Source organism: Leptidea sinapis, chromosome 2 (assembly GCF_905404315.1).
Source record: "Leptidea sinapis chromosome 2, ilLepSina1.1, whole genome shotgun sequence".
Taxonomy (NCBI): Eukaryota; Metazoa; Arthropoda; class Insecta; order Lepidoptera; family Pieridae; genus Leptidea; species Leptidea sinapis.
The window spans coordinates 18,086,771-18,099,430 of NC_066266.1; the positions used below are offsets into that span (position 1 = coordinate 18,086,771).

The 12,660-nt window shown below is 36.2% G+C and overlaps 1 protein-coding gene across 1 annotated transcript; it reads left to right on the forward strand.

Moving 5' to 3' along the window:
* The first annotated feature begins 2,454 nt into the window (after window positions 1-2,454).
* On the forward strand, window positions 2,455-12,431 carry LOC126971479 (EEF1A lysine methyltransferase 2). The gene is made up of 4 exons (XM_050817815.1): window positions 2,455-2,985; window positions 5,734-5,870; window positions 8,661-8,820; window positions 12,260-12,431. The coding sequence occupies exons 1-4, from the start codon at window positions 2,793-2,795 to the stop codon at window positions 12,415-12,417; spliced, it is 648 nt and encodes a 215-aa protein (XP_050673772.1). The 5' UTR covers window positions 2,455-2,792; the 3' UTR covers window positions 12,418-12,431.
* The last annotated feature ends 229 nt before the right edge of the window (window positions 12,432-12,660 follow it).

Sequence of the window (12,660 nt, forward strand, 5' to 3'; positions counted from 1 at the left end):
TTAAAAAGCTATTTATTAAAATTAATATCATTATGTTTTGGTTTAAGTTCTATATTGCAGCCTTTTTAAATATATATATCGACTTCATTTTAAAATCGCAATATTCCGGTAAAAACTCAACACAAATATCTTTATAAATAAGAAACGTAAATCTTATGACTTGCTTGAAATTTTAATGAAGGAATTTACCCAAGATTACTGTGACTTTTAAATCTAATCTAATTCCGCGTTTGTACTGGCTGTTAGAAAAATAATAATGTATTTATGTCTATATACGGAGTCATAATAAAACACAAACAACTTACCATGTAAATGAGCGTCCCACAACTGGTTTATTACGTAAAATAATTTCTCATAATATCACAGAAGATCCAGCACCGTAAGGCTTTTTTAAGTTAACAGTCACTAATCGATAATTTTCACAAGAAAACACATAACATAATTATACACAATTAATTTAAGCTCTTGTAAATTAGCTATGCTTAAATTTCAAGAATTTAAAGCTGCATTAATAAATAAGATGTATTGGAAAATACATAAGAGTAGGTCATAAATAATTTCTAATTCATGTTACTAATTGTTAACTGTTTATAAGTAATATTTTATATTCATTAAATTTTTAAAGTATTTATATCCGCGAATACCTACAATGTTAATAAACGTCACTGAATATTAATTAACGGTCCATCACTCATTATGATAAAACTGGTGGTTCCCTTCCTTCTCACTACTTCATACCAACTGACAAATGACAGTTGACACAAAAGAAACAACAATGACAGCTTGGTGACAACTAACCTATATTATTTATACAACTTGGCGAACCGAACCAACATGATACCTGGCTCCATGACGTTTGAAATAAAGAAAACAAATTCTTATTCGTATTTTTTGTATTAGATTTGTTTATTTACTTTAATTAAAACATTATATTTTTACTATATTGCCAAATCGCCGGTTTCACCTATTCCACATATTATATCGCTATTATTATCATCTATTAAAAATAGCTATTTTAAGAAAAATCTTTTAAACCTAACAATGAGAACAAAAACTTTAAGAAGGACAATTACACGCGTAAATCCCTTCAAAAGTATTTTATTTACACAAAAACTTATCAAATACCAAATAACAATTAGGTTTTTTTTTTATGGAATAGCAGGACAAACGAGCGCACGGGTCACCTGGAGTTAAGTGATCACCGCCGCCCACATTCTCTTGCACAGAGGAATCACAAGAGCGTTGCCGGCCTTTAAGGAAGGTGTTCGCGCTTTTTTTGAAGGTACCCATGTTGTATAGTCCCGGAAACACCGCACAAGGAAGCTCTTTCCACAGCTTTGTAGTACGTGGAAGAAAGCTCCTTGAAAACCGCACTATAACAGCACAAGAATAACTAGGGCGGTAACTAGAACTAAAAAACAATAGTAACAATTTTAATATTAAATGCCCTAAAGGATTATATTTTTTATAGTTAATAATTTAAGTTAAGTGTATGATCTGTGATCAGCGCCATTCATTGAAAACCGATATGTCCTAGTAATATACTCGATAGAATGAGTGTTCGATTTGAAAATAGTAAAAAGTTTATGAAAGTGTCTTCTTTTGTGCACTAGATCACGTATAATCTATTACTATTTACTTTTGAATTGTAAGTTCCAATGCGACTTCCAACGAGGTTGCGTTAAACGTTGGGCGAGGGGATATGCGTTAAGTGTTTAACGTTCCTGGGGAGGGGAAATAGAAAGAGACAGAGTCAGAGTGAATGCCTGGCACTCGACCGCATGCGCGTAGTACCTGCCAGCGCGAGCGTTAGCAACGAGTAGCGTCCAATATTGCAACGCAAAAGGGAGAGCGAAAGAGAGTGAGTCGGTAGATCCCAATCACATGCGCGTGGTATTCTTGCTATGCAGCGAAGTAAACGTGAAATTTGCTGATAACCGTACTCGTTGTTCGTTTTTAATTTATGACATTCATTTTTTTTATACCAGTAATGAATTTCTAAATGCGAGTAATTTGATAACATGAAATATGAAACTTTTTATTCAGAATTAATTAAAAAATATTTATTAATTATTTTATTATTATGAGAGTCTTATGGAAATGAAACTTATTCAGAATCGTTGTGATTTGAAACTCGTTAAAACAAAAGCGGACGATAGAGGCGCTGATACGAGCTTTTATTTATAGAACTATTATGGTGGCCGCCGCGCCATAGATATCCTATCCGACGTTCTTGAGGGTGCAAAGACCAAATTAGGGATAATTTTTTAAATCCAAGATGGCCGTCGCGCGTGCTGCTTTAACTGACGCATCAAACCAGGACTTTCACTTGCCACTGATCGGTAGAGCATATGAATGAAAATATCTATGCCAGTTTGTATCACTGGCTACTTTAACGGTAAAGGCACTGGTATCATCTGGATTTTGAAATGTATCTGCTTTGCTAATGGAACTATTTGTTTGATTAAAATTTTATTGTGGTTTAAAGTTAAAATATTTTAGATCATTGGGAATGCTGCCAATACTCGAATCGCCAATGCAATTAAAAAACAGAAACTAATTACGAGATATGATGACTGATGGCATTGACAATTAAAATAAATAGACCACCTGGCACATAAAGTAAATAAAAATTAAAAAATAATATATTCTTTGCCTGGCACCCAGCATACAGTACTTTTATATTGTTATATTTTAATATTTCGTTATTATAGGAAATAAAGGAATATACCTTTTTACATACCTAGCTACTTAGAGATTTATGTTTATATTTCCAATTCATATCAGTAAAAATGGAAGATGAACTAAACCCGTCAGAATTAGGAACACAGAGCTACTGGCAGGAGGCTTATTCCAAGGAGCTGCGTAATTTTGAGCAGCACGGAGACACTGGTGAAGTGTGGTTTGGTGAAGATAGTGCTTTAAGAGTAATAGAATGTATTTGTAACTGTGGTATTGAGAAAAATGCTCCTATAATAGACTTAGGTGTGTTATTTTAAATTTATATTACTCATTCTTACTGTTTATCCTCTTATTTAAGTAGTCATAAAGTTCAGATCATGCTATGATATCTTACGGCTGTTCCTAAAATACTATCTACAGATAAAGATAAATTACTACATTCTACTGTCAGTAATTAGCTGTCAATAATCTGAAGTTGTCCCAATATACCCGATAAGTCATTATTATCACCTTATATTGGGACATGTGAATTGCAATTCCATACAAAGTTCTATCGCTGGTAAGCTATATGTCTTCCCATTGACAGACAGTGGGACAGAAAAGTCAATGATAGTTACAATTTTTATCACAAGTAGGCCACAACCGGAGATAAACTGAATATTCGGAACGGCCCTTAGAGGAACACATCTCTTAATCTCTTAGTAGGCAGCTATCAAGTGAGGCAGGTCACCCATCCAGATTAATAAGGACATGTCTGTACTTTGAGACTAGTCCAGATTTTGTTTGGTTCTCTAACTTAGACAAGTTAGAGAGGCAGGATTTTATTAAATTTAGATGGAATATGGTAATAAAACTACATATTAAGTAATATCACATAAGTCTTTACTCTGTATAAGAAACAAGATCTAAATGAGATCAACTGTAAAGGATTTTTTAAATCACTTAATGGTGCACTACATGTAAGTAATCACGGGCTATTTTATGTTATTTGTTATTAGGTAATTAGGCTTTGTGTCAAAATGGCTGTACAATCAATTTTTATTTCATCATGATTAGTTTTTTTTGTGAGTAATCAACAAGGAGGCATAGTTGATAATAATTTTCTTGGTGTGTGTCCGTGCAGAATGAGATGTCCCTATGCCAACTTAATGGCTGGCAGTATTGAGATAAAACCTTTAGTTGGGAATGCAACGGGCAACTACTAGTTTATAATAAGCTAGCTGACATGACAGACATTGTTCTGTAGATAATAAAAAAAATACTGTTTATAGGAATTTGCCAATAATATTTCAAAACATCAAGAAATATTTCATATAAAATGCTCCCTGTTGTAATAATGAAATAGTTTCACAGCGGAGCTGTCAAACTGTGGGTCACTAAATTCTCTTATAATAATAGAAAATATATCCATAGAAAACAAATATTGAAAATAAAAATAATTATGGGTCCCAAATCGAAATAAAAACTATCCTATCTCTCAAATTGGACCAAACTCCACTCCATGAAATAATCCCCATTAAAATCTGTTCATTAGTTTAGGAGTCCATCGCGGACAAACAACATGTCACGTAATTTATATATATTAAGATGATGTGTGTCAAAAGGCAAGTCAAGGTTTAACACACTCCGAATGGCACTGGATATCTCCCCCTCTGGTGTTGCAGATGTACATGAGTTGTTCCTCACCACTTCCTATCTCAATCATATCTGATCACTGCTTCCCCATAGATGTCTGGAGATACACAAGCACTTGCTTTGCTCAAAACTATCCCCCAGCTGCTTTATGGTGTCATATGTAGATGCAAACATTTATATGATGAATATGGATTTTTGTTTCTGAGTCATGAATGTTTATATGTATTTATGTATGTTTAAATTAGTATATCATTTTAAACATATTGTTTTCTTGCAACCCATAGTACAGGCTATGCCTAGTGGCAAAATGGTTTGTGTAAAAGTGTGTCCATATTATTATTATTATTATTTATTATATGTCAGCAGTAGTATTCCAGATATAATACAAATCACTTTCACGCATCCCATAACCATTGGGAACTGTACTCTCGACATCGTCAACACGTACGTCTACCTCGGACAAACAATCCAATTAGGAAGGTCAATTTTCGCGAAAGAGGTCACTTGTTGAATCCAACTCGGATGGGCAGCGTTCGGGAAGTTCCGTAAAATCTTCTCGTCCGAAATACCACAGTGTCTGAAGACGAAGGTTTTACACCAGTGTGTATTGCCAGTGAGATGATTTACGGTATGCAGACGTGGTTGCTACCTATGGGCCTAATGGAGCGGGCTATGCTCGGAGTAATGTCCTAGAATAGCGACCGTGTACCTTAAGACGCAGTGTTGGTAGCCCCCCACAAGATGGACCGATAATCTGGTCAAGATCGCCGGAATACGTTGGATGAGGGCAGCGTAAGACCGATCTTTGGGGTAGGCCTTTGTCCAGCAGTGGACGTCTTACGGTTGATGATGATGACCTTTAGGTTTACAACCTATTTCAACCAGAAGACTGGCATATGTAAGTCTGTTTATTGCACGGTAGCATGCACCAGGTCACCTATACCGCATACTTTGTTTGGTCACTGAAGGAGTCCCCGTGCTGTTACATATTTGCTGACAAGTGGTATGACCTCATAGGTCAGATCCTGCACTTGTGTGAAAATTTATAATTTTAGATTTTTGCGTGACGAAACTATTTTGGAATTGTAATTTTAATGTAATTCATTTTTTTTTCTTTGTATGTTTGTTGTTATGTCTCGGCTGGACAGGGCGGGGGCGCCGGTGGTTATGACGAGCACGGTATCACTGACACTGTATCTCTATTGGTGTCCAAGGTTGCAAAAAATTTACTCACAATGCCCAGTACGTGATCACATTACTGCTTCGCGGTAGAAATAGGCGCCGTTGTGGTACCCATAATCTAGCCGACATCCTGTGCAAAGGAGCCTCCACCTAATATAATGTGACGTGTCGGAGTTTAGGGCATGCTCTTCCCGGCATGTTTTATATAAATTAATACTTGGATAAAAATTACAGGCTGCGGAAATGGATACACCTTATTGGAGTTAGCAAGAGAGGGCTTCATAAACCTGTTGGGTGTGGATTACTGCACGGAGGCAATCGATTTAGCACAAAAAGTTTGCAATGCTGAGTTTCCCAGCTTAAGGTTTCAGGTGTGTCTTTTAAAAGTGTTAATATAAACATTCCATCCACTAGTTACTAGAAGGTATATTTATTTAACATGCCTTTTCTCATATGGTGTTGTCACTGGTCACTGTCCCTTGAACCATCTATCATAGCTGTAACAGAAAGCCCCGTGTGCAGAGGATGCATGGAGGCAGAAGGAACGCCAGAACATTTGCTTATGAAATGCAGGAGTTTGGCAGAAATCCTGCAATCTCCAGATGCAGAAATTTGAAAAGACTGCTATACTTCTGGGCTGGGCTGGTTGGAGTAAGATGAATGGATACCCTAAATGGCCCAATCAAGAGGCTAACGGCCGTTCCCAATATACTATCTACAGATATAGATAAATAACTACCATCTACTGTCAGTTGTTAGCTGTTAATAATCTGAAGCTGTCCCAATAGACCCGATAAGTCATTCTTATCGCCTTATATTGCGACGCGTGAATTGCAATTTCCATATTTCCAACTTCTATCCCTGGTAAGCACAGAGAAGTTATCGATACTTACGATTTTTTATCTTAAGTAGGCCACAACCGGAGATAGACTGAATATTGGGAATGGCCGTAAGTGTGTCAACAGCCCAGTCAAACTAACTTTAATATCTTATGAGAATCATTGAGAGCAAATTTTGAAGAAATTAACATCTTGACTGTTGCTTCTCAATATATTCTTGATAATTATGTACATAGGGCACATAAGTGAATTTCCTAGAAACTGTCATAACCATAATGTTAATGTTAACACCAGGAACAGACATAAACCTGTATTTCCTACTACTCGGCTAAGTCGAGTAAGTAAGTCTTTTGTGGGGCAATGTATATGCTTTTACAACAAGATCCCAGAAAATGTTCAAAACAAAAGTATTACGTTATTCAAAAGAATTCTTAAATAACGTTTGTGTGGTAAAGGTTACTATAACATAAATGGCTTTCTTAATGACAACACAGATTTGGAATGGTGCGCCCTCAGGCTATTAAATAATAAGTTTAATCGTATATTACTTTGTGCCCATGTAATTTTTATGTAAAAAAAGGCTGCTGAGTTTGTCGCGCCCGTTCTTCTCAGATCTGAGGATTTTTTTCAAATGGGTGGTAGTTTTTGACTTTCAATAAGTGATTTTATATCATATTTTAAATAAAAATATTTGAATTTATAATTTGAATTTACCCAAAATTTATTCGTGTTGGTACCGACTAGTTTCGGACCATTCGCGGGTTCTTCATCAGGATGAGTGTTTAAGGTTAGAGTTTGTACACCCGTGAACACTAATAATCACCAATAGTTTCAGTGATACCATGCTGGTCATCACCACCGAGTCTCCCAATGTTTAAATAAGTTGATTTAGTATATATAAATTTTATAAATATCTATCTGTCTATATATATATATATATATATATAGTGGAAATGGTCTTTGTTTGAGGCTCAATCACGCCTAAACCACTGATCGTATCGACCTGAATCTACCACCATTCGATGCGAAATTTATCCTAGATGGTTTATGGCTACTTATTTTTTTTTATTGTATTTTTAATAAGATGAATATAATTTAATTTAATAATACCGTTTTTTGCCACGTGTAGTATGAATGTTTCAGTTTTGTTAGTCTCTGTCATAAGTTTATGTTAAGTTTTTTGTATATCTTATGTATCTGACCTTTTTTTTTATAATAGTTCAGGATAAAGGCTAAAAGTACCGATACTTTTAGCCCCAATGTTACTATAGGTTCATAGAATATTAACATCTTTACTCACACTCTTGGAAGCATTCATAATCATGCACAAATGTATACACACACACAAACATATTTTATATTTAGTCTCAATAATATAGACAATAAAATGCAATGATATATATATTAGTTAAGAGTGGAGGAGGCCAGGAGACTCATAGCACAGGTTCTACTTTGTTTGAGCTCCTGTCACCCAACTGTAGTTTTAACATTTTCAGAATAAATATTGCTGTACTATTGTAACTATACTACATATTGAGAGAAATATACGTATTTGATTTGATTTGATGCAAAAATATAAGAATACAAAACAGACATAAGTTGTAAATAAGTCACCCAGGGGTATCCAAGGAATGAAAAAAGAGTATAAACAGAGGCGGACCACAGAGTAGATGGGATGATGATGTAAGGCAGGTGGCAGGTATAACCTCGGATATAATATATGATATTTTTTAGTGAAAATAAGAGACGATACGAGCAGGACGTTCAGCTGATGGTGATTCATACGCCCTGACACTTACAATGCAGTGCCGTTCAGGATTCTTGAAAACCCAAAAATTCTGAGCGGCACTACAATTGCACTCGTCACCTTGAAACATAAGGTGTTAAGTCTCATTTGCCCAGTAATTACAATTTCACTAGCTACGGCGCCCTTCAGTCCAAAACACAGTAATGTTTACACATTACTGCTTTACGGATGGATAGAGTAGCCAAAGAAAGGCAGGATGGCAGAAGATTGGAGACATTATGAAACTTAGATAATATGTCTAGATGTAGGTAGTCTCTTGCTGTTAGACAACCGATAAAAACAGGCCAGGAATATTAGTTTAGTGTGCGTGACAAGCTACGTCTTACACTCGCGATTTGTATGACACTTTGTGTTAGTGTGCGTCATTTGCTCAAAATAGAGATAAACTGTTAGCCAATATTTTTTTGACGTTTTCACAGCTGTCATAGACATATAAATGATCCAAAGTCTAATAAGAATAATGTGTACCGCCTACCATACTTTTCAAATAATGATTTTGTTATTTTTTTTATCAGGTGTTTGATATAGTTAATGATGACATTTCAAAGTTGGGCTCGAAATTCAGCGTAATTCACGATAAAGGCACATATGATGCAATTGGATTGTGCCCGGACAACGCAAAGATAAACAGACTTAAATATATGGATCAAGTTTATAGTATGCTAGAGGATAATGGTGAGTTTTTATGTTGTAGTTTCATTTAAAAAAAAATTGAAATATCATAATGTTTCATCATTATTATCAGTCGGAAGACGTCCGCTGCTGGACAAAGGCCTCCCCCAAAGACCTCCACGACAATCGGTCCTGCGCTGCCCTCCATCCAACGTATTCCGGCGATCTTGACCATCTAGTCCGACGATCTCGTCGGTCCATCTTATGGGGGGCCTACCAACACTGCATCTTCCGATACTTGGCCATCTGTCCGTCGAGCTATGTGCCCTGCCTAATAAAAAAAACACTATTTTAACAATGCACATTATAAACACATTAAACTTTTCACTAAATCAATTCAATTTCACGTATAAGATATACACAGCACTAATTTTACATAATAAGTCAGCTGTATAGCTACAGATACACTGCTATAAGCATTTCGGTGACGCACACTCACGAGATTTCACCTCACCAAAAAGTGTCTAACTATATATATTTATATATATTTTTTTATTATTTATCTTTTAGGGTGTAGTTGTTTAACAACCTGTATACATTTGAAATTTTTGGCTTCCTGTTGTTTTTTTTTAATAAGGACATTTTATACTTACCCCGAAACCAACTTAGGTTTTTGCCATTCGGAGAGGGTTGGGTGAAACATTCCAAATACGGGATGCCACGAACTTGAAACTCCTGTGATTCCTCTGGTGTTTCAAGAGAATGTGGGCGGCGGTGATCATATAACATCAGGTATCCCGTACGCTCGTTTGTCCTCACTTCCTTTAAAAAAATCTATAAACCAAAAAGATCGATCTAAGATCTGATCGTAGATGCACTATGATGATATCGATATCTGCGTGAGTCATCACTATGAGGGAACATGTTCTACTTACGTCGCGTTCGCGTCCCTAAATACAATTTAAAAGCCAAGGTAAAAATAGCAATATGTCATCAAATTCGTATATTTTTATTCAAAATAGGATTTAAAATCACTTATTGATCTTCAAAAAATTACCACTCATTCGAAATGATATGACTTGAGAAGAACGGGCGCAAGAAACTCAGCGTGCTTTTTTTTCTTCATAATATAAACTTTTTTTCACTTAAATTTATAATGAAATAGCCTTATGGGGTTCGCTCCATTCCTATGGTATCATTAAGAAAGATATTTATGTTATAGTTATGTACTTTTACAACACAAACGATTTTTAACAATTCTTTCGTAACACATTTGTTTTGAACATTTTCTGGGATCTTGTTGTAAAAGCATATACATCCCCCAATAAAAGACTTACTAACTCGACTTTCAAACAAGTAGTAGATTATCCTATAGATGGTTTGGAAAATTATATTCCGTTGATAAGTTATTGAACTGTCGAAAGCTCGGCTCGCCAATTTAGTATTACTATTGTTTAGGTATCAATTGTTTAGCAACATATTTGGTAGGTATGTATTGGTAAATAATTTATAATACTGTAGGAAATCTGTTAAGATAAATATTAAATGTAATAGTAAAAGTCACTATATTAAGGCCAACGAGACTAGATAAAGAATTTAAACAAAGTTTCAGGGGCTCTAAACATTTTTAACAATGTGAATAAATTAGTTTCAAATTTTGATTTAATATCTTTAAATGGTTGTCTTGAGCTGAGGCTGTTTAAGTGCATAATTAAAATAACACTACTACTAACAACTAACAATAAATACTCACATTAATAGCAAAAATCAACAAGAAAACTAAACAGTAACCAATTAATATTAACAATAAAATAAGTAAATACAGACACAAAAAAAACCAATCCAAACAGTATGAACTTGATCTCAAAATGGAACCAAATATTGACAAATGCGGTACTGATTGCTTCCCTGTCCCACGAAACACGCAATGACAGTCTTCGTCGCCCAACTGACGTTATTACTGCGTACAATTGTTAAGAACAGAGATAATAATCGCTCGCTAGCGCAGTGTAACTTAGTAACGGTCCGTTTGTTTAGTATTACATAACAACATCAAATTCAAATATTTTTATTAAAAATAGGATGTGACATCACTTATTGAAAGTCAAAAACTACCACCCATTCCAAAATGAATGCCTCAGACTTGAGAAGAACGGGCGCAACAAACTCAGCGGGCTTTTTTTTCATCGAAAAAATATGTTTACAAAGTAATATTGCACTATTAAACTTATTATTTAATAGCCTGAGGGCGGTCACTCCATTCCCAATTTGTGGTATCATTAAGAAAGTCATTTATGTCATAGTAACCTTTACCACACATACGTTTTTTAACAATTCTTTTGAATAACGTAATACTTTTGTTTTGAACATTTTCTGGGATCTTGTTGTAAAAGCATATACATCGCCCCAAAAAAGACTTACTAACTCGACGTAGCCGAGTAGTAGGCATTATAAGTTTATGTCTGTTCCTGGTGATCAATTCAACAATTTGTAATATCTCATCATTGCGTATATTCGTCTAGTCCCACACCTCTGTCAATATTGTAAATAAAATTGTGACAGTTGGGCATACAGTATTAAGGAGCGCCCCCCCGGTTGGTCACAGCCACAGCCAGAGATTCCATTCAGCATGCCGGTCGACGGCAGACTAACTGAACTCTAATTCAATCTCACTCCTGTAGTTTAGTTAAACTAGTAACTACCTCGCCTGTGCAGTCTGACAAATAGACATTGGGTCTGGTTCTCGAAATCTCGAGCAATTGCCAATTCCGTAGCCATCTGGAGGGCAAAGCCAAATTGGCTTCGAAGAAGCTGGGCGTCATCAATAGAGTACGGCAATACTTCATGCCGGCCCACATTCTAGCGCTCTACAAAGCGCAGGTCATTGCTGTCATCTCTGGTCTGGCGCACCCTAATATCAGCTTGATCCATTTGACCGTGTGCAACGCAGAGCTGCTCGAATTGTTGAGGACCCAGTGCTCTGTGAACGGCTGGATCACTTGGCGTTGCGTAGAGACGTCGCTTCATTGTGTGTCTTCTACCGCATTTATCACGGGGAGTGTTCCGAAGAGCTGTTTCACCTGATTTCTGCCGCCGAATTTCACGACACGCTACAGGTTAGGATATCATCCCCATCATCTGGATGTGTGACGGTCCTCCACAGTGAGGTTTTCAAGGAGCTTTCTTCCACGTACTACAAAGCTGTGGAATAAGCTTCCTTGTGCGGTGTTTCCGCGATGATACAACATTCACCTTCAAAAAAAGAGCGTTAAAGGCCGGCAACGCTCCTGTGATTCCTCTGGTGTTGCAAGAGAATGTGGGCGGCCGCGGCGGTGATCACTTAATACCGGGTGACCTTTACGCTCGTTTGTCCACCTTTTCCATAAAAAAAGACATAAAACAGATGGGGACCATAGCTTCAGTACTTACAAAGAGAACATACGGTAAAACGAAATTATGTCAATAGATTTTGCCGAAAAGTGACAATAATGTATAATTACAGGTATATTCGTCATTACGTCATGTAATTGGACCGAGGAAGAATTAAAGAAACAGTTTTCGGAGAAATTTAAGGTGAAACAAGTGATACCGTCGCCACAGTTCAAATTTGGCGGGAAAGTTGGCAGTGTTGTGTCATCTGTGGTCTTTGTAAAACAATAAATCGCTCTATGGTTTTTGCTTGTTTTATTTTACGCGATATTTTTTGTTTTTATTACCATAGTGACAAATGGCTTCCGTAACATGGACCCTATTACCGAGACTCGTGTCTGCCTTTTTTTATATGAAAATACGGGACGAGACGAGCAGGACGTTCAGCTGATGGTAAATGATACGCCCCGCCTATTACAATGCAGTGCCGCTCAGGATTCTTGAAAAGCCCAAAAATACTAAGCGGCAATACAA

What these genes read in the sequence shown, in the direction of transcription:
- LOC126971479 (XM_050817815.1), top strand. Translation starts at nt 2,793, where the DNA reads ATGGAAGATGAACTAAACCCGTCAGAATTAGGAACACAGAGCTACTGG. An exon ending in TGCTCCTATAATAGACTTAG is followed by an intron (nt 2,986 to 5,733) that starts GTGTGTTATTTT and finishes TAAAAATTACAG; the next exon opens with GCTGCGGAAATGGATACACC. An exon ending in TTCCCAGCTTAAGGTTTCAG is followed by an intron (nt 5,871 to 8,660) that starts GTGTGTCTTTTA and finishes TTTTTTTATCAG; the next exon opens with GTGTTTGATATAGTTAATGA.